The 22,907-nt window shown below is 41.7% G+C and overlaps 1 protein-coding gene across 2 annotated transcripts in view; it reads left to right on the plus strand.

Moving 5' to 3' along the window:
- ARMH4 (armadillo like helical domain containing 4) overlaps positions 1–22,152 on the plus strand; it is a 157,578-nt gene extending 135,426 nt beyond the window's left edge. For both annotated transcript variants that reach the window (XM_045810473.2, XM_045810472.2), the window contains exons 6-8: positions 4,015–4,046; positions 10,833–10,967; positions 11,217–22,152. In XM_045810473.2, the coding sequence (XP_045666429.2) occupies positions 4,015–4,046; positions 10,833–10,967; positions 11,217–11,285 (236 nt within the window). In that variant the 3' untranslated portion in view covers positions 11,286–22,152. The remainder of the gene's footprint in view (positions 1–4,014; positions 4,047–10,832; positions 10,968–11,216) is intronic.
- The last annotated feature ends 755 nt before the right edge of the window (positions 22,153–22,907 follow it).

The following is a 22,907-nucleotide window of genomic DNA, read 5'->3' on the forward strand; positions in this document are numbered from 1 at the left end:
TTTAAAATATCATTGTGTAAAGTTTATTTTGACAGTGCCTCGAATATTTTGTTGAAAACAGTTTATAGAATCCTCATGAAAAAAGAATCATACTTACTCAAAAATTATGAACTCACTGAAAAGCAATATATATTCACTGAAAGAAGGAAGAAGTATTTATTAAGCACCTGAGTGTCCAACAGCAGGTGAAGGACTCCAGCAGATGCCTGAGAAGCACAAGGCATAGTAACCCTCAGGGTCCTCATGATCTTATTTGGAGAAATACAACCAAGCTTGCCTGTTTCAAGGAACAGCGCTTTCTCAACCTTTCTAGACCCATGCCCCCCCAGTACTGTCTCATTATCTTCTGTGTATCACCAGCCTCACTCACAGAGAAGATTTTTGCCCAGCTTTCTTCTTGCAGTTTGTATTATCAGCTAAAGAATCAGACCCGTTGAATGTGCTCCTTCAAACTCCCTGTATGCAGACGCACATCCTGTTCTGATGAGCATTGCCTCCCCCAGTGGAGAAGTACTGCCTTCGAGAATCATCCAAAGCAGGACTTGGTGAAATTTACTCCAAGATAGAGACAGTTTGCTAGTGACACCTGGCTGGATAAGTCCCATGTTAAACTGTTTCACTTTTTTTTGTTTTTTAAAGATTTATTTATTTGAGAGAGAGCGTGCACTAGTGTGCATACACGTAAGCTGGAGGAGGGGCAGTGGGAGAGGGAGAAGAAGGAGGAAGCAGACTCCCTGCTGGGTGTGGAGCCCCATGCAAGGCTCTATCCCCTGACCCTAAGTTCATGACCCCGAGTCGAAATCAAGAGTCTGACACCCAACTGACTGAGCCACCCAGGCGCCCCTAAACAATTTCTCTTGACAGTGAACTTCCTATAGTTCAAAAGCCTGTTGGTGCCTCAGACCCTGGCTGGACCTGTGGCTCCTTTCCCTCCTCTCTGAGCTGCCCTTACCCTGCCACCCACAGGTAGTCATCTGGCCCTTTTCACCCCTTCCACAAAGTGCCCACCTTTTCCTGTTTCCACCTTGATTTTGTTTTGCTCCTTATATAATATCCATCCTATTTCCTGATTCCAAGCATCTTGCTTCACGGGTTGGCATTCTGCTTTGGGCCCAGTAATTGGCTTTCTTGCTCTGTCCCTCACTGTCTGTCCCTGTACTGCTGCTTGTTATTCACTTCTCATAGACCTGATGGCCTCTTCCTTTCTTCACTGGAATTAGGCCCCATACCTTCTGCTGACCCCAGTGTAGAGCACAGTGCCTGGCCAACACAATGTGCATAATAAATATTTGTTGAATGAATCAATGAATTGGAAACGTTCTCTTGCTTGAATTTCAGTGTATGTCTTGGACTTAGTTGAGACATGTTGAAATATTCATGACTCACTCGTCTTTGTTTCTCTCCTCCTGTCCCAGGTTTCTTATTTTTGTTTTCTTATTTCTCTACACCAAGGACTGTCCTAGACACATGGCACGTGTTAGTTCCAATCTTCACAACAGTCTTGCAAGACAGGTGTTACCACGGTCATTTTACATAGGAGGAAACTGAGGGTCCCGGAGGTTCATTAATTTCTCCAAAGTCACTCAGCAAATCAGTGGTTGACTTCACTTCTCCATGGAGCCACTAACCCCTAGCCTCATTTCTAAGATTTCTGTGTATTCTTTTGGCCTTCCCATGACTAATCATATCCTGATTGTACACCACTACTTTACCTGAATCCCAGTGGAGACGGAATGAGTGATGAGCGAAGGAGAAAGGTGAGAGGTCTTGCCAAGATCTTGGCATGAGAGATTGAAGCCAGGGACTGAAGGAGATAGAAGAGCCCAAGGAAGGTAGCTCCACATTTTCAACCTGAGAGAGCAAGAGAGTGGGGCTATCACCAAAAGAAATGGGTAGTTACAAAGTCTTATTCCTGTAGGCTGTTAAATCTGGTAGTGGTTGGAATTCCAGTGACTCTTTACTCCTGATTAACAATGGGCAAGTCTCTTAGCTTCTCTGAGCCTCAGTTTCCCCATCTTTTCCCAGAACATAATCTTCCCTCACTCTCATGTTTGTTTTTGGTTTGCTGATCAAGGGATGCAGTAGATTCGAACCTGCTCTGTTAGGGGTCAAGCCGTGTGCACATTTGGGCTGGAATCACTCCTCTCAGATATGTTATTACTGCAGTCAGACTGTAAATCTCCATTTACACCAACTTCTTGGGCAAAATGTGTCTGTGCCAGGGGTCAGTACCCTGTGACCCGTTGACCAGTCTGGCCCGCTAACCGTTTTTGTATGGCCCATGAGCAAAGAAATGTCTTTTACATTTCAATATGGTTAAAAAAAATAAAAAAGAAAGATATTTGTGACCTATGAAAATTACATGAAATTCAAAGGTCAATGTCCATAAGTAACATTTATTGGAATATGGCCAAACCAATTGATTTGTGTACTATGAGTGCTTCACACCGCAGCAGCAGAGTTGAGTGTTGTGACAGAGATTGCATGGCCTGCAAAGCTTAAAATGTTTACTGTTTGGCTCTTCACAAGAAAAGTTTGCCAATCCCTTGTCTACACTTTTGGGGAGCTGTTTCTAGGTTGGCCACTCTGTGTCCTTCCTTCCTATCTGTTGAAGCTCCTGGATGGGAAAGGAAATTTAAGGAAATCTTGAAAGGTTTTTATTGGCTTACTAATTTCTTTGGTAATATTTGTCTTCTTTTCTCCTTTTCCATGATTTTCAAAATAGAATTTTTATTCAATGCTGAATCATTATTATAACTTTAAAAGGCAATTAAGGATGAAGAATCCCATTACTAACTTCAAACTATCCTTAATATGGCCATACAAACCATAAGAGACTTTTTGTTTTTTTAGAGTGGGAGGGGCAGAGCCAACTCAGGGCTTGATCTCATGACCCTAAGACCATGGCCTGAGCCAAAATCAAGAGTTGGACACTTAACTGACTGAGCCACCCAGGTGCCCCAAACCATAAGAGACTCTTAGTGATACAGAACAAACTGAGGGTTGATGGAGGGAGGTGGGGGGGGGGATGGGCTAGATGGGGGATGGGTATTACAGAGGGCACTTGTTGTGATGTGCATAGAGTGATGTATGTAAGTGATGAACCACTGAATTCTACTTCTGAAACCAATATTGCATTATATGTTAACTAACCAAAATTTAAATGAAAAAAAAAGAAGAAAAGAAAGAAACCCATGGCCATTCTAACACGTTTTCATTTTGCAGGATACTTTTTCTGTTCTCAGCATTGTACTTCCAAATGGTTGTAATAATGGTTTACTTAACACTCATGGTTGATGTAGTCTTTTTCAGTGGCTTTTTAAACTGTTACTTGATTATTGCCTTTATTTTTTTTTATAGTGGTTGTATTGTGATGGAATGGTACAGTTTGTAAGCTTTATGTATTTCAGAAATACTTTCTCTTTTTGCCTTTGGTCAAAATGTGGAAGCAAATGCTTCTCTTTGGAGCCAGTGCTGAGCAGTGCTGGCCTGCCCATTGCCCCTTCCTACCTTACTTTGCTGGGATATTGATTCAAGTGCAGAATACCCACTGAGCTTAAAAACTGAGAAAGAAGAGTAACATTAAGGAGAAAATGTCAGTTAAGAAATGAACTTGATAATTAATTAACTGATTATTTATTTATTTATTGGTGCATGGGTTGGGAGTGAACTTGATACTTTAAAGGCGATTTTCTGTCTCTTTTCCCAGACCTCCTCCCAAAGCATTCAATAGTCTTACAAATACGTTTAACAAATAAAAATATTCTCCGTTCACCTAATGATGATGTGAGGGATATGTTTGTGCTTTCTGTTGCATTTTTAAACAAATGAGAATCAAAACAAGACTATTACTGTCATGTTAATACTGTTGAACCTTGCACTGTATTTCATACAATAAAACCAGTGCATCAAATTAACTTAATACCATGAAATGTAAGTTACTGAATTAACTTAACTCAATGAAGTGTAAGTAAAAAGGTGGATATTTACATTTTATTCTTTTATTTTCCCTAGTGAGAAGCTGGATGGAAAAACTAAAAGACAAGGTAAGAGAAGTATTTTCTTCCTTTGGATTTATCTTAAAGGGCATGGCTTTGTCAAATAAAATATCTTCAGAGTGATGGAGCCTTAATTCATCATTCTGCTTCTGGTCATCTGTGCAAAGATGCAAGGCCACTTCCAGGTGCCCAACAAGAAGGAAGACTTTCCCTTTAAGTTCCTTCTTGTATAACACAAGGGACACCCTTGAGCACCATTCCTTCTTATGAAGGTATCATCTATTCTGCTCAGCTGAAAAAATATCCTTGACATATCAAGGTGGAGTTTCTTCTAGGGGTCAGCAGTGTAATCCCAATTTATTTGGCATTTCTTGTCCCAATGCCCAATAACCCAATGCCAGGTGCTTGTAAGCCTAATCCTTCTGTATGAGGAAGAAATACCTTGATTTGGGAAGGCATTGATCCTTCTGACCCAAAGGCAAAAATGGATGGACTTGAGTTAAGAATAAAAGTTTGGGATGGAAAGAGCATCCTTAAACCATAGTGGGGGTGATTTGGAGTAAAAACACCTGCTGCCTGAGCATTCTCCTTAGATCAGCTTTCAAGGAGTCCTTCGTAGTGTTCCTACATACTGGGTGATGAAGGGCTGACTTGCCTGGAATGGCCAACTATGAAAAATATTTCTCTCTCGCATTAATTCTGCCAGCCACGTCTGTGATTGACAATATTAACTTCCTTCCAGGTTCTTATTTTTCATTTTCTTTTGATTTTCAACACTCTCCAAGTTTACATTTTTTGGTTACTTTAGAATTTTAAATTGAAACTACTCATAAAAATATTGATGGAATCCTGAATTCCTTGCTGTAGCCTGTGCCAGATCTCATTATTATAATCCAGCTCAGATTTAACTGGGGGTTTAGTGAATGGAAATCTTTTCAATTGCCACATATTGAGTTGTGTCTAAATCACCGGTCCCAACATATACTTCTGTTGATAGTATCCCATGTCGTTTTTTATTATTTGGAGTCAATTCTCCCCATATTTGGATGATTAATATTTATTTTGCTGCAGCTTAATGTTAAAGAATAAATGACAATGAACATTATATGATTGTATTAATTCTCCTCATTACTATCTTTGTGATTCTCAGTAAAATTTAGCATAGATGGCTTTTGAGAATGAGACTGTTTTGAGGTCATACTTCTTTTTTTCTTAATAATTATTTTTTATTATGTTATGTTAGTCACCATACAGTATATCCTTAGTTTTTGATGTGTGGTCATACTTCTTTATTAAAAGTGATGTTGAAAAATTGTAAGCATGTTGAGGTTAGTGGAGGCCATTTGGGTATCTGTCACAGGTCCGGTTATCTTAGGGAGGTGTGATTGGATGGACTGAGCAGGATTTGGGGGAAATAAAGCTCAAAAGTTAAGAACTGAACACACTTACATTAATAGTGCTTCTTGTTATTTTTCAGGAGAAAATAGGATGCAATGAAAAGGAAATAGGATTTGGTAGATGAATTTAGGAACCCGTATATCATTGTTTCTATAGGAAATATCCTCTGAGTAAAAAAGTGCACCAGAAAACCCATAAGAGAATAAATTTTTGCATGTAGCCAGTTTTGAAGTTGAATATCGTGAAATTTCTTACCTGTATCTATAGATAGCTTTGCCACAATTTAAAAAAAAATCTGTGCAGCTTTATAGAAAGGCTGTGTTTTCTATTTCTGTAGACCCTTCTTATCTTGTCTCAAAGGCTTGGCACCTTCTCGCTATCGTTTTCACCAAGAGAAGTAATTTTATGTGTGACCCTTAGTTTCCTGGATTATTTTAAGTTTTTCCAGCCCTCTCTTATATTTTCTTCTGGAGTATTTTTTTCAGTATGTCTTAATTTTAAAAAAATAGAAGAAAAGTAGTTGGGATTCTAACTGTGTTTGGCTTATTTGGTGCCTTATTTCTTCATATTTTGACTCTTTCTTGGAGGGACTCACTATAATCTTTTCCATATCCCCCCCCTTCCCCTGTGAGTAAAATACTCTACACATACCTGCAACATGCCTTCTTATATACATACATACGTGTGTATATATATATATTTATCTTCCCCTCTCTCTTGCTCTCTCGCTTCCCCCTTCATGTACCTAGCTAGCTAGCTAGTTGGCTCTCATCTATAAAAGTCTTGTCGGTCATTATCTTCAGAAACTGCTTGAGAGCCAAACTATTGCCTCTTTGATGAAAGTCACAGAATCCCTTAGAACTGGAAACTAAATATTTATTTAACTGGCTCTTCGGCCAACCGGGACATCTTCTCAGTTTAGCATTATTCAATTGTACCTGATATTGGTATTTCTGTTAGTTAATTGGGCTCTAGAAAGAATAGTGTTCTAAAAAGATCTGGGGGCACCTGGGTGGCTCAGTTGGTTAAGTGTCTGCCTTGGGCTCAGGTCATGAATTCAGGGTCCTGGGATTGAGGTCCCATGTCCAGCTCCCTGCTCAGTGGGGAGTCTGCTTCTCCCTCTCCCCCTCCCCCTGCTTGTGCATGCACGCTCTTTCTCTCAAATAAATAAATAAAATCTTTTAAAATCAAAAAGTACTGAATTATTCTTTTTGCTATTGTTTAGTCTTTCTGTATTAGCTAGGATTAAGATCAGCTATGAGTGACAGAGAACCCCAGTGACAATGGCTTAACCAAGATAGAAGTTTGTCTCTCATTTATGAATCTGGAGGTAGCAGTCAAGGGTTCATGGGGAGCAACACTGTGATGGGAGTTCAGGAGCAACAAGTCCTTGTATCTGATGCACCATCATTTGTGACCTTCATTCCCAAGGTCATCTCAAGGTCCTGGATGGCAGTTCCAACTTAGCTAGGTCCATATTCTAGCCAGGGGAAGGAGGAGAGGGGAAGTCTAAGACACCTCTTCCCTCTTAAAAGGGAAGATAAAGGTGCTCTCATTCTCAAAACATGAGGGATAAAGGCTGTGCTCCCCCCTTGAGGAGCATGTCGTGGAAGCTGCACCTGCCACTAATGTATTCTCTTCTTAGTGAGATTAGTCACACGGTCACAGCCAGCTGCACAGAAGGCAGGGAGCTGTGATTGTTACTCTGTGCCCAGCTGAAATGGGAGGTTCTGCTGCTCTGGCAGAAGAGGTGAATGGCCATTGAGGGAAAGTCCCTGTACTCAGTCCATCATTACTCTTCTTTCTGGCTTAATGTCCCAGATTGTGATGCTTGTTAGGCAAATCCTAACTTTTTACCTATGGCTATGTCTTTTCAACGTCTAAAATGCTTCTCAAAATTGATTTGTCTTTTCAACATCTAAAATGCTTTTAAAGAGGCACAGCAACTTTATTGTGTAGTAAAGACCAACCCTGTCGTTATGTCACCAAGATCATTCTGTTTCTTCTAGCTGTAGGAAATAACCCAGAAAATGGATGATCCAGACTCTATTGCATGGCACCAATTCTCAGGTGTGGTCTGGACCAGCAGCATCAGCATCACCTGGGAACTTGCTAGAAGTGCAAGTCTTGGGCCCCACCCTATACCTACTGAGTCAGAAGCTCTAGGCTCGGGGCCCGGCAATCTGTTTTAACAAGTCTTGCAGGCGATTTTGATAGATGCTCAAGTTCGAGAGCCATTGTTGCAAAGCAACATAAGGGCGCTGTCTTCACTCAGCAGACTTTAGACAGTACAGCATATCATTTGGTTTCCTTATGCCTTTCCTGAAAACAGATGTTTCTGGACGAATACATTATCCTAAGAAGGAAGGATACCTTTCTCATGAATGTAATACAAAGCCAGCAAAAACCCAACACAAACACAAACTAAAAACAACTATATCTAGTCATATTTTGACTTGCAATCTATTTTAAAAATGCGGAACTTTTAATTTGGAACTATTTTCAAGTTTACAAAAAAGAGACACAACAATAAGTACAAAGAATGCCCATATACCTTTTACCCAGATGCAATTGTTTTTAACATTTTACCCCATTTGGTTTCTCATTTGCTGGTCTATCTGCCCATCTCCACCTCTTTTTTTTCTGAATCATTTGAGGAAAGGTTGCGTATACCATGGTGATTTTCCTCCAAATGCTTTAGTGTGTATTTCCTACAGATGGAAATATTCCATTAGCAAGCATAGTACAGTTATCAGCTTGAGTACATTTAACATCGATACAGTACTTTTTAATCAAATCTGGCCTCCATATTTCAGTATTTCAACAGACTAAAAATACCTTTCTAAAAGCAGTATAGGGTCTAGTCTAGGGTCATGTAACACATTTTGTTGTCATGATTCGTTAGTTTCCTTTAATCTGGAACATTTTTATAGCCATCTTTTGTCTTTCATGACACTGACTTTAAAAGAAGATATAGTCCTTTAAAAAACAGAATAGTCTTCGTTTAGGTTTATTGGATGTTTCCTCATGACGAGATGGAAGTTACGCGTTCTCGCTTGGAGTATACGCAGGTGCAGCGGTGTCCTTCTCAGGGTGTTATCCGGGGAGGTGCATCCGGTGATCCTGAACAGAGAAGAGGTACTAGGCAGGGTTTGTAACGTAGAAAATATGTTCATGAGCCTTATTTGTTTTCATTTGTGTAGGAAATAAGTCCTAGGCAATTCTTGTTTTTTTTTTTTTTTAAAGATTTTATTTATTCGAGCGCGCGAGAGAGCGCACGCGCATACGAGTGGGGGGAGGGGCAGAGGGAGGGGGAGAAGCCGACTCCCCACTGAGCAGGGAGCCTGATGCGGGGCTTGATACCAGGACCTCAAGATTATGACCTGAGCTGAAGGTAGATGCTTAACCAACTGAGCCACCCAGGCGCCCCAAGGCATGGGGGATTCTAAAAGAAGAGCTTATTCTCCATTAGGCAGTGTTGAAAGAGGAATGGTTAAAATATATTGGAAGAGGAGAGGCTACTTGGATCCCATCTTTTAACTGTAATTTCAAAGCACAGGCTGATCACACACGCACATGCACACTCGAGGGGACAAAAGAGAGGAGAGAGAGAGATATTAATTGAATTTTGATGAAATCTATATGATTTAAAGGTCTAGAAATCAGAAATCTAAATGTGTAAATAAGAAGTATGGGAAAGAGTGCCACATTTTGGAATAGTCATGCTAGTGGGTGTGGGGTGAGGTTACGCAGCACGAGGAGACCCACGCAGAGACTGATCAAGCCAAACTTCCAACAGCTCAAGTATGGTCCTTTGAATGTATGGCTCTTTAGAGTCTCTTCTACGGGACTTAAAGTTGATCATATTTCAATATATATATTCATTTCCATGTACTGGGAATGATGGTTTTAAAGCAATATATTCACAGCTCTTATGAGAGTACCAAAACTTTGCTCTTGTCCAGTGTTTTCCCACATGGAAAATTACAGTTTTATAAGCCTTAAGTAGATCTGGAAGAACTTGAGATAAAGTTTGGGTTTCTGCAAAGCATATTAATTTGCTGAAAAGTGACTGCGCTTTGTTTCTTGGAGAAAAACACTTAGTGTGCTGATGAACAATGCTATTGTTCTCAAATTAATGGAAAAATTTCCATATTCTGCCCTAACACAAGACTCTGGAAGACAGAACCAGTGAGTGAGCTGTCTGTGTGCAAGAAGAGGGAGCTGCAGTTTTACAAGGGCTCGTGTATTCCTTTGATTTCCTTTTGGAAACGTTGGGAGAGCATCACAGTCTGCATGCGTCAGCACTTTTTAGAAAACTTTATTCTCTGTCCCTCTCTGATTTTGGCTCATTCTGAAAGGTACTAGAAATAGTTTGTGCTATATTAGAAATTTTAGAAATAGTCAAATAAATGAACAGACTCATGGGTTCCCCCCCACCCCCAAATAATGCCTATCTAAAGTCTAAAAATTTTAATTTTTGATGTATTTTGTCTGGGTAGGCTTCTAGAAGGGGCCTTCTTCAAAGGCAAACCAGTGTCATGCTCTTCTGTGAAAGGGCTCCAGGTAAGTCCATAATGCTCTTAGCCCTGAGGTGTCATATTGGCCAAGATGCAGGGAGCACCTTTAGTATGATGGCCTTACCCTGAGCTTGGGAAGATCCGGAGCTACTTACCCGAGCCCAGGGATGTGTGGACATCATGCTTCTCACTTGGAACCAATGTATCCATAGTGACACCTTGGGGACGTTGGAGACACACCAGATACCAGATACCTCCAGGTTCTTTCTGAGCTGCCACTGTTGTTCACAGTGATCTTTGCACCCTACTCTGCCACTTCTCTGGGGATGCTCAGAATTCCCTCCCCAGCCCCAACTTTGGTCTTGTCCACTGGGCAGATTTTTTCCTTTCATATAAATCCCACTTTATGTCTTTTCTGTCTGTGCCCCAGTATCTAGCATCCTTCCTCTTCCCTTTTTTACTGTAATGCAACTGAGATTGTGAGACAGCAGACCGCCAATGTCAAGGCCCTCCCCCTCAGCCCCCTTGGAGCTTGCCTCAGGCTGGTATTTCCGATTTATAGCGTTTTAATAGTTCTGGCATTCTCAGAAGCTTACTTCATCCATCTTTAATACAAGTTATATTTCTGCCACCAAAACCTGATGTTGACAAATGTGCATAAGCAAGTGGCTGGAGGTGCCACGAAGTCTGGGTGATTTATTTCAGTACTTCTTCTAAATACTTGAGCTTTCCAAAAATAGTCATACCTTTCTCTCTCTTGCCTTCTCCCTAAAATGTACCTCTGTTCTAGGTGCTAGTTTATGACAAAGCAAGTAGGAGAATTCCAGGTGTTTAACAACCTGCTGCCATCGGGCAAAAATGAGAAACCCAGGGCAGTGGTCTCTTTAGCATCCTAATGGGCTCCTTTTCCGCGCAGGCTGGCTACATGTCTGGGATGCTGGTTCCCGTAGGGGTCGGGATAGCGGGCGCCTTGTTCATCTTGGGAGCACTCTACAGCATTAAGGTTATGAATCGCCGAAGGAGAAACGGCTTCAAAAGGCATAAAAGAAAGGTATGGTGCCCACAACAGCAAAACCTCACCCGTTTCAGAACATGCTTCGCTTTCCCAATTTACTTAATAAAGCACATGGGGCTTAATGAGGCAGGAATGGTACTGACACGCCCCGGGGTTTGGACTAGCAGCTGCAGCGGCTGCCTGGGCTTCGGCTGCGTGTGTTGGGGCGCCTTTTAAAGGGGCCTGGTTCTCAGTTTTGCTCTGCAGCAGAAAGGGTTTAACGCTCTTCTGTTTTTCATTCTCCAGCAGAGAGAATTCAACAGCATGCAAGATCGAGTCATGCTCTTAGCCGACAGCTCTGAAGATGAGTTTTGAATCCGACGGGAGTTATACTGGGATATTCACCTGTGTGATTACTTCATTGTTTATTTTGGGGCAAAAAGACGACGAGCATCCTGCTGCATCACTGCCGTCAGGCCGTCGGGCTCATCGTCTGCTGGGCAGTGGATTTCTCTCGCACCGAGCAGAAGAGGCACGCCGTAGCCTTGCTGTAATAGGCCGTGTTTGTTTTTCTTCGGTAGTGAGTTTTCCACAACCACAGGCGACCGCTCCTCAGTGTGCAGCGCATGTGCTGTTCACTAGGAGTTGCTGGGTAAATATTTTGTATTTTTCCAAAGGGCCTGTTCCGTGGTTTACCTGCACTAAGCATAACGATTATTGCAGCCAAAGCACGTTGACTCTGACCTTGAAATCTTAACGGAGACTAGCTCATGATGACTGCGTTCGGCTCACTTGAGGCTCTAGGCTTCTGGGCCGCGGTACGTCCTACATTTGCGTCAAAACTAGCAGCAAGCTGGAATGAAATCTCCTTTGTCAAGAAGATCTCTCGGCGCATTAGGATTACGTGTAGATTTGTATCTATCTTGCATTCTATACTCCAGTCTCCCAGTTTTATTATTTTGCATCTTCTTATCCTCATTCTTGGCAGGAAAAAAAATGCACCAGAAATAACGCATTGAATGGACACTCAGTCTTTATGTATATTTGCTTTCTTAGTGTGATTGAGTCTGACAGACGTATCAATAGACGCTTACATGGTTATCACTAAGAGGTGTCCTTTTTGTGTATCATTTGACTTTGCAAGAAGAAATGAGGAAGAAATCTAGAAGAAAGTGAGGTAGGTAAGCTCTCCGAGCATTTCTGTCCGCCATTCACTAATGTGAATTATTCGGAACATTGCTGTGCTCCTGCTGGGGTCTTGGTCATGGAATGATGGGGCCACCATTGGTTCTTATTTGCCTTTATTAGAAAATAGACAGTCTGTGGTAGGTGCAGGCTTCGTAGCCAGAGTCCCAGCCTCTCTCAGGGCATCCCCTTCTGGGGATGTTGGCCGATGCTAGATCATTTCTCATTTCTTTTGGAATACAATTCCTTGCCCTAGCTTTTGAATCTGGGTATTTGAGTTGAATTTTTAGGTAAAGCCTTGACTCATTTGCATGGAAGAATAAAGGTTACTGGTGACAGTGTCCTTAGTGCTTGGCAACGTGGAGAACCTGTTCACATTTATTGGATCCTGCTGTGCTGTATTTGAGGCGAGCTGCACAGTTATTCCTCAGAGCTGCCGTAGGGGGTAGGACATATGTTTTTGTTCTCCCGTTTGACTGAAGACAGAACTGAAGCAGAGAGGGGAAATGATTATCTAAAATCATACCCAGGAACAATCAGGACAAGAACCCACTTGGACTCAAAACAGTGTATCCGTATCATCAATTCAGTGCCCTTCCACATAGTTTGCAGGAAGCAGCGACATTTCAGAGTCCTTCTTTAAAACCAAGATTCTAAGGAAATACAGGAGACCTTTGAACAACATGGGGCTGTGCTGCACAGATCCACTCATACGTGGATTTGTTTCAAGTCAGTACAGTCCTGTAAACGTGTTTTCTCTTCCTTCTGAGTTGCTTAACATTTTGTTTTCTCTAGCCGACTGATTGTAAGAACGCAGTATATAAAACATATTATATATGAAATATATGTTCATTGGCTGTTAGTAGAATTTTGGGGGAGTCAAACGTTATATGTGGGTTTTCAACTGTGCAGGGGGTTTGACACCCTGAACCCCTGTGTTCAGGGGTACAACTGTAGTTGATTGGCCAAGGACCATTTCACAGGAATTTCTGTCTTTGTTAAACGAACGATGCCTTACTAACTTCCCTTGTACACAAGTGCTTTTCCTCTCCCACCTCACGATTTCCTTCACAACCACATAAATTTAAGTATTACCTCTAGAAACCTTTCTAGAATCCGTTCTTGAGTGATAGCTGGCTTACAAGGATGTTTTCATCAAAAAAAATTTTTTTTTTTTTGCCAGGAGATGTAAGCAAATTGTGAAATTGGTCAAGAGAAATGAGAGGCTCTATACAGTCAAATAGAAGTTAACAATTGATAAATAAGCTCAAGGTCATGTTTTAAAAATAAAATTGAGAACCATGACGCTCAGAAGTAATTTGTAATTTCACAAGCAGAGACATCCTGCTGTTGCATAGGGCATGTTTGCCTTTTTGCAGAGCAGCCCCTGGCCGTGAGTGTTCCTAAGGTTAGGGGGAGGTGGGCAGGACGTGGTGTTACTGTTTCTGTATTCTTGACAAGCTATTTATAGCAAACACACACTAAGCCATTTCATCCAGCAACACATGGGTGATGCTAATGGCTATTAATGCCTCTTAATGCTTCGGGCTACTCATAGTGTGTAGTTTTAACTAGATCACGCCTAAGAGGTTAAACTTTCAAACTATGGAGTAACAAAGTCACAAATAATGGACACATATTTTCACGTATTCCAGAAGGCTATGGGGATGACGTATGTGCATTTAGGCCTCAGCAGAAATGTCTCTGCCCTTTTTGGGACAGGTGACTGTTAAAAGAGAAAGAGATGACTTAGACCCCAGCAGATTTCCATACAAACCTATTTCAACACTGGGTTGGGGGAAGGTTCTGTGGATGTGTTTATTTTGGCTGTTTTCTTCCCTGCCAGTGGTTGTAGAACAGTGATTTTCAGTGGTTGGCTGAAGTTATTCAGAGGATCAGAAAAGGTTGTCATGTTCTAAACAAAACCCGAGATTAGGGGTGCTGGCACCAGAGAAGGTTCTGGCTACTGGTTATACTGTCCAGATAAAAGGTAAGTCAGGCACCGGTAGGATTACCTAAAATAAGTGATTTATCTGCTTATATTTGCACATTAAAAATAAAAAGGCAACTCTTGATTCTAACAACTAAGCTAAAACCATTTAGCAGCGAAACAAGGAGAGCTATCTGGCAAGGGGTGCTGTTAGCTGAAGCTTCAGTTGCTAACACTTTCCCTTTTGAACCGTATTTATCCTCTCAGACCTGCACGTGTCCCAGCTGGGGGTCAGGAACTGTGTCTTATTCTCAGAGGAGGAGGCAGGGTTTCCCAAACTCTGGCTCCTAAGAATCATGCTTGTGCCACACACACATTCCAAGACCCTGCCCCAGACCCATTGAGTCAGAATCTCCAGGGGAGGAGTTTGGGATTCTTGTGCCCAGGAGTTAGAGAACAGAGCCCGGAGGGCATCGATCTAGAGAAGAGCTTTCTTATTAAAGAGACAAGGGAGAACAGGTCCCTTGGGGAAGAAGCCTTTTCCCTAGTCAGCTATCCAATAAATCACACCTGCCATTGTGGAGAAAGGAAAACAAAAGGAAAGAGAAAAGGATAGAAGCTTCTAGAAAGAAAACAGAATGCTGGGTCGGAGAGAAAAGGGTTCCTCTTGTGTCCCTGATGCCTTTTTCTCTAATCAGGAGATAGTACTTCAGATTTTCCTCTCCTGTAAGCTGCTTCTTTCTGTAGCTGCTGGCTTAATTTATATGCAGTATTTGGAGTTAATTAGTATCCCAGGGAAACAGATTCCCTTAGCAATGCCTTAGCCTTGGCTTCAGCTCATAAACTGCCTCAGATACAGTCTTCCAGAAACATTTCTTAAAGTACCTGCATCTCACATAGGTAACAGTGTTGTGGGGAAAATTTTAAAGCACCGTTTTAGAACATGTTTAAAGTAGTTTTAGCATGGTCAATCAAAGCTTATTCTTTATTTCGTTATTTTTTTTAAAGGCTAAGGCTTAAAAGTCAAACGTTACAGAGATATCAGAAAATAATGCCGAGTAACATAGAACATTCTGAATGCCTGGTGCTTCTTTCTTCCATGTTCCTCCAGATATCTCCTTCATGTGGAAGTCCAGTTGATGAAACCCCTTATTTGAATCATATCCACATCTTGGGAAAAAAAGCCTCAAATCATCCATAGGCATCGTGATTTCTGTGGATATGAATAATCAGTGTTTCTATCAGCTGCCAAAAAGCAGCTTTTGGGAGTAAGGTATATTGCCTGGCACAAGTTTTTAGCTGTGTGGCCTTTTGGCAAGATATGCTTTGCTAGGACTACAGGGAAATCTGTTGAAAAAGAAATCTCTACTTTTTAGGGTATGTGAAGGTATGGTTGCAAGGGAAGAAGTGTGGGTAGAAGAAGATGGAAGAAAAATCTTGATGCAAGGCAGATGTAAACATGGCACATTACACTGGCATATGCTAGAGGAGGCCAACGTTCTGAGTGGACTGATGCTTGGAAAAATGGAAAAGAGAAGCAAGGAGAAAAAAGCAAATGAGGTAGACCATTGGTGGGGGAATGGGTCCTAAATCTAAATTTGTTTTCATCCTCTCCCTCAAAGAAAAATCTTCTACACCAGGTAGAATGGACACGAGGGGGAGGGAATTGAAGCCCGAGATCAATAAGGAGACAAAAGGAGCTTGGTTGCTTTAAGTAAGCTTAAGCTCAGTTAAATATCTTTCTTAATTACACAGAGTTGAATAACTGAATATAAATCTCGTGGAACAGGAAATCATTTGAAAACAAAATAATAGTGTTGACCTCGTAAAAGTCCTTTATTTGTATGTTTAGCATCCCCCATAAAATGCAGACCTTTCTGGGGTCTGTTTGCTCTGCTAATGATCAATTTTGGCAGTCAGCAGAGCTGGAAACATAATTCTGTTGCTCACATGCGGCAAGAATAGTCAGCGTTTATTTTGTAAGCCACTGTTAGCATTTGTACAGTGAGCATACCCTATTTGGGTAATTGATACATCTAAATCCCTATTAATTAGCTTTAATTTCTACTATGTGTGTATAGGATAAAGGAAAGGAAAGAAGGGAGGAAGAAAGAAGAAAGAAATTTCCTCCAGGAAACAGCAGCAAAAGTACAAAGACACAAATCCTCTGCTCCTTTGTTCTAGTATGCTTAAAAACACAAAACAAAATTGGGGTTAAAAAAAAAATCCTCTCAAATCTTCCATTTATTAAAGCAAAGATCTTACTTTCCCTCCTCAAAAAGCAACAGGAGCAATAATACAAATAATAACCACTAATAATTTATAACAGCAGTATACATGTTCACCCTAAGACTGCCGCCTCCAGATCCGAAGTTCAAGACTGATTTTGTTGAGAGGGGGAACCTTTTTTGGGATGAGGATGAAGGAACTGAGAAGGAGTAGAAACAGAAGAATTAAGTACAGGGAGAAAAGTCCTTTTTTTTTCTTCTCAAAATTTCTAGGTGTGGGAACAGGGTGCAAGCAGAATGGAAGGCTAATGGAGTGCTCGCTTGGGTCTTTTATTACCCTTGAGGTGGAGAGGTCATTTGCTCTGGTCTTCAAAGACTGAACCTGGTAGCAGGTTAGGACCCTGGGGCTTAAGAGTCTACCGTGCATCTCCGTGCAGCTCCGTATTTTCTTCCTAATTCACAGTGAAATAAAGGAGGGGGACCAAAAGCATTTGAGACACTTCTCCAGTTTTATGCCTCACAGCATAGCCGTGGAGTTTGCATAGTTGCAGATGTCTTCATGATCAAACGGACCAAAATCTACGTGTAGGAAAGTATAAGTCCAGTCTTCCAAAAACAGAAAGATGTTTGGATACCAGATAATTCAAGCCTTTTATCTTCCAACCAGGAATTTTGGTACAAAATCTCCAATGATCAGTTTCCCTCATTTCCTTCTTTGTGTAAGAGATGAGGGAAAGGAGAAGAAACCTGAAATGGTTCTATAATTGGATGGATCAAATCCCAAAGGCCTGTGTCAAGGGGACAGAGGATGTTTAGAGATTCTATCCTTGGCAGGCCAAGAGCACTGTGATGTTATTGCTTCTTACTTAATCAGTATTTATTGAATGTCTTTTATGTGTCTGGCAGTGTCTTAAGAGCTGGGGAAGCAAGGTGAGCAGTCCATGACCAGAAAGAGCTAATGAACTAGTGAGGGAGGAGTAAACGGGCCATTTTATACAGGAGCAGGATGGGATCCAGAAAAGGGGCATCTAACCCTGCCAAGATTGGGGTTGTTTCTCTAGAGCCGGAAGCATCAACCTGAAGCCAGAGGGGTGAGTCAGGGTTAGTGAGGTAAAGAGGGGAACGGGATGGGTCCTCCAGCCAGGGAAGCCTCATGTGCAGAAGCCAGCAGCGAGAGATCAAGGAGTTAAGTATGCTGGAGTGCTGGGTCTACTAGGGATGTGAGGGTGGGGGTTGGGGGGACACACGCAGTGCAAAATACGAGGTGCTCCTAAGAGTCTGCTTGGTTATATCAAGGAATTAGGACTTTAGTTTGAGGACATTTAGAGGCATGGAAAGATCTTATGCTGGGAAGTGGTGCGATCAGGGCTGAGTTCACGGGAAGACTGGATTGGCAAGGTTAAAGAAGAGTCAGGGACACCCGTCAGGGGCTGGTGCAGCAATGCAGGTGAGAGGTGGCTGGGACCTGCACCAAGGCTGCAGGAGTGAACGGAGGGGGAGGGTGGCTCCCAGAGGCGTTCGGGACGGGAGCAGAAGGACTCGGGGGTTAATCAGATGTGGAGATGAGGGAAGAGACTGGGTAAAGCTGACTGTGGTCATGGCACTTTTGAGGCTCTCCAGATATCATGGAGTCTAGCGTCCCGGCTTCTGGAGGACTGACCCTATGTTACCCCAGCACAGCCAGCCTGAAAGAAATTCACTTACACTGCTGCCAAAAATGTGGGTAACTTTAACTTTCTACGTAGTGTGTGTAAGTACGTGGTCATTCTCTGTAACTTTTAATAGGAAGTTCCAAAGAAATAACTTTCAATTTAATAAAACTTAAATGAAACATTTGGGAAAACCCTCCAAATACCTTTAAGTGATTATATTACTCTGGTTGAGCCCTAGTATGAATTACGATCTAGGATCTGATTGGTTCTCTTGCTTCGAGAAGACTAGTAAGAGTTTCTTATTTATTGACATGAGAACGAAAGCTCTGGATCTTGGTGTGTGTGTGTTGTTATTATTATTCATAAGCACCAACTTTATGCATTTTATGCCTACGGAATTACTTTCTAATTTTTTTCAGTTTTATTGAGATAGAGTTGACATACAACCCTGTCGGAGTCTAAGATATATACGGAATAATGCAGGTGTTGGGACGTGATTACCACAGTAAGTTCAGTTAACAGCTGTCCCCTCACATAGTTACAAAAAATGTTTTTTCCTCGTGATGAGGACTTTTAGGATCTTCCCTTAGCAACATTCAAGTACATCACACAACAGTGGTAACTACAGCCATCGTGCGGTACACTACGTCCCTAGTACTTATTTATCTTACAACTGGAAGTTCGTACCTTTTGACCACCATCCTCCAATTTTCCCACCTACCCCACCCCACTCCCCCAGATCTTGTTTTTCTTGAAAACAAACCCAGGAGGCTTCTTTCAAGGCTGGTCTGTGTGAGGACACGTGGGGTTTGGGTGCAGTCATGGAGGGAAGCAGGCTCCCTCTCCCCGTGCCCAGCGGCCTCTGTGAACTTTTGACAGTTGTGAGGGGTGACCATCAAGTGGTTAATCTTCTTTAGTGTATGAAAAATAAAGCAAGGGGGCGCCTGGGTGGCACAGCGGTTAATCGTCTGCCTTCGGCTCAGGGCGTGATCCCGGCATTACGGGATCGAGCCCCACATCAGGCTCCTCCGCTGGGAGCCTGCTTCTTCCTCTCCCACTCCCCCTGCTTGTGTTCCCTCTCTCGCTGGCTGTCTCTCTCTGTCGAATAAATAAATAAAATCTTTAAAAAAAAAAAAAAGAAAAATAAAGCAAGTTTTCCATGGTTACCATGTCAACCCAAGGCCGGATTCTGGAGGGCTCAGGGCATTAACAATGTAGGCTTGAGGAAATGCAGGAAAGCCCGAGAAGAAAATAATGATCGCTTCAGTCCCACTCCCCAGAGACAACCATGGTGAACACTTTGGGCTATACATTTCTCATCTTTTTCTCTGTGTACTTATGGTATGTTCTGTATACATACTTGTATTTGTACACAAAAGCAGGATTATAATTTACATGCTATCTTGTTACCTCCCTATAGCTACAACTTTACATGGCTGTTTGAAAGAAAGAAAGAGGGGGCCACCTGGGTGGCTCAGTTGGCTAAGCGTCCGACTCTTGATCTCAGCTCAGGTCTTGATCACAGGGTGGGGAGTTCAAGCCCCGAGTGGAGCCTACTTAAAGAAAAGAAAGGAATAAAGGGAAGGGAAAGAGCTTGTGAAAATCCCAGGGTTGTATTTGAATAAATAAGCTGTCTTTTCCTCAGATTTATTCGGCATTTGATTGTCGGTGACTGCCCAGTTACCTCCAGACACTTCTGTATGATGTAGGTGAAACCAGGATTGACATCTCTGTAAACACAATGCATATGGGCTAATGTCACGTCCCTGCGCTCTGAGGGGTTGGAGAAGACCTTCCTCTCTTTGCCTTTGCTACCAAAGCAAAGGTTGTGAGCTTTTATAATTAGACAGTAAGACTGAATTACCATGAGTGTAGATACTAGGTGTGAGAAATAATGGGGAAGAATACACTTGCTGTAATGACCTAAATTGATTAAAGTGACCTGAATTGTTCAGTTCAATTTGAGTTTAATTATTTTTTTTGTCATTCATTATAGCACACACATACTTTCTATATTTGATTTCACTTGGCTAAGGTTAAATGTTCACTGTTATGTCCATTATGTTTTCTTTTCTCTGTCATTGTTACAAAGAGAAATCACAGCTTTTCACATTCCCCCTCCACGTCTTCCTAAAATTTTAGGTGTCTTTAAAAACAGTTAATGGAGGCTGGCGGTCCATTTGACCAAGACCTTTATAAATGTCTCCACTAGCCCATACCCTCCAAATTTCTTGCACAGAGTAGGATATGAAATTAAATAAGGCACACAGTAAGGCCCCATGAGCTTTACTCTAATAATATTTTCTTTGGTTGTGAAAGTGGATTCTTGTTCATTAGGTATCACTAGATTAAAGTTGAACGGCACAAGTCTTGGCAAACTTGGACTGAATCTTCACCAGGAAGACGATGCTCTTTGGGACACATTTCTGTTCACGCTCAAGGCCAGGAGTCAATCAAAAACAGCTGGGAAAAGTTTTTGCAAATAAATGAATTAAGGTCTTATTTATTTTCTATTCTAAACAACGAGGGTCTTTTTAAAATTCAGTTATGAGGAGTTATTGAATAGTTGAGTTTTATGCTATGTAAATAAAATGTGAACCCAAAAATGTTAGTGCAATTCACATTTCTATTTAGTGATAATAAAATCATGACCATTTATTGAGCTGTTGCTGTGGGGCGAACGTTGTGCTCAATGCTTTACAAGGGAAAACTCACTGAATTCAGACCAAAACTCAATGAGGTAGGCACCCTAGGTCACCAGTGACTCTCCTGATGACAGAAATCTCACTTGTAGCAAATAATTATCCTTGACATATAAAACATATAAAACAAGACCTCTAATAACAATTGTGTTGATTATTTTTTCATGTTGTGGAAACTATATAGCACTTAAGCCATAATTTTTCCTTAATTTTTAAAGGATTCAATTTCTATTGTATCAGCCCACAGTGAACATTGGCTTTGGGGTAGTGCCTGTCAGTTGGGGCTGCTGTTACAAAATACCCTAGACCGGTGGCTTAAGCCTCAGCATTTATTTCTCACAATTCTGGAGGCTGCAAAGTCCAAGGTGCCGATGCCAGCATGGTGGGTTCTGGTGAGAACCCTCTTTCTGGCTCACAAACAGTTGCCTTCTTGCTGTATCCTTTCATGATAGAGAGAGCTTTAGGGTCTCCTTGTCTTCTTATAGGGGGACTAATCCCATCATGGGAGCTCCACCCCTAATGACCTAATCAAAACCCAATTACTTCCTTAAGGCCCTACTTCCTAGTACCGTTACACTGGGAGTAAGACATTCAACAATGCATTTTCGGGCAGACGTTCAAACATTCAGTCTATACAAGGCCCATAATCCCTCTCCCTAGGGCTCCAAGGTGAGGAGCCCAGAGAGAAGAAGACTACATATTGAATTATATCCAGAAATTGTTGAATGAATACCTGTGGACATATAAACACCTTGCTTCAATAGGTAGTGTTCAATAGGCAATCCAGTTATTCAAAATTGTTTGGAGTTACCATCTATCATTTATTGGAGAAATAGTATGCAATTTTTAAGTAGTAAATTCAAATTTATCACAGTGATCTAAAATAATTTTATACTGGGGCACCTGGGTGGCGCAGTCGTTAAGCGTCTGCCTTCGGTTCAGGGCGTGATCCCAGCATTCTGGGATCGAACCCCACATCAGGCTCCTCTGCTAAGAGCCTGCTTCTTCCTCTCCCACTCTCCCTGCTTGTGTTCCCTCTCTTGCTGGCTGTCTCTCTCTGTCAAATAAATAAATAAATAAATAAAATCTTAAAAAAAAATTTATAGCTTACAAATACTTATGTTCGTTCTGAAAAACAAAAAGAGTATTTGTGACATGAGACTTATGTAATGTCATGAGAAAGTCTGTCCCATTGTAAACAGCTGCCATATTGTAAAAATTGAGAGTGTGCTATGTTCATATACTCTTGGTTTCTAGATCCACAAGGCTTTTGCCTATGTTTATGGTACTCAGCATTGCTTAACGTGATTTTTCCAACCCAAAAGAGAATTACTGTTCAGATTGCACTTGTGCAATGCACTACTTCATTAAATTAAGTATATTAAAATAAAATGGGGGTGCTTGGGTGGCTCAGATGGTTGAGCGTTTGCCTTCAGCTCAGGTCATGATCTCCAGGTCCTGGGATCGAGGGCCACATTGGGTTCCCTGCTCAGCGGGGAGTCTGCTTCTCCCTCTCCCTCTGCCTCTCCCCCTGCTTGTGTTCTCTCTCTCTCTCTCAAACGAATAAATAAAAAATCTTTAAAAAAAAGTCGGTGTGACATAGGATCTGTTCCTCGGCTAAAGAATTAATAGAAAGTGGTTTCTTTGGGTCCCTTCTTCATTTGCCCCAATAAAGACAAAGTGCATTCTATCCAGAGACATTGCTTCAGAGGGCAGTAGAAAAATATGAAAAAACAACAATGAAGAACAAAAAACAACTATGAAAATATAATTCTTTTTTTTTTAAGATTTTATTTATTTATTTGACAGAGACAGCCAGCGAGAGAGGGAACACAAGCAGGGGGAGTGGGAGAGGAAGAAGCAGGCTCCCAGCGGAAGAGCCTGATGTGGGGCTCGATCCCACAACGCTGGGATCACGCCCTGAGCCGAAGGCAGACGCTTAACGACTGAGCCACGCAGGTGCCCCTGAAAATATAATTCTGGTGGGAATTTGTGTGTGTGTGCCTCTCAAAGTGTGTGTGTGTGTGTGTGTGTGTGTGTGTGTGTGTGTGTGTGTGTGAGAGAGAGAGAGAGAGAGAGAGAGAGAGAGAGAGAGAGAGAGAAAGAGCAAAGTGACCATATTTTTGTGATTTGAACTGGGACACATTAAGAGCAATAGGGGACACTATTAATAATTACGATGAGCAATCATCACGGCAAAACGGAGATGCTCCTGGACAAATGGGAACCTAAGGCCATCTTGGAGGGACTGTATCAGACCCTCCTCGTGTCACTGCAAATCCTCGCTTTTATGTCAGCCC

Source organism: Ursus americanus, chromosome 26, assembly GCF_024610735.1.
Source record: "Ursus americanus isolate L20-20 chromosome 26, mUrsAme1.1.p, whole genome shotgun sequence".
Lineage (NCBI taxonomy): Eukaryota > Metazoa > Chordata > Mammalia > Carnivora > Ursidae > Ursus > Ursus americanus.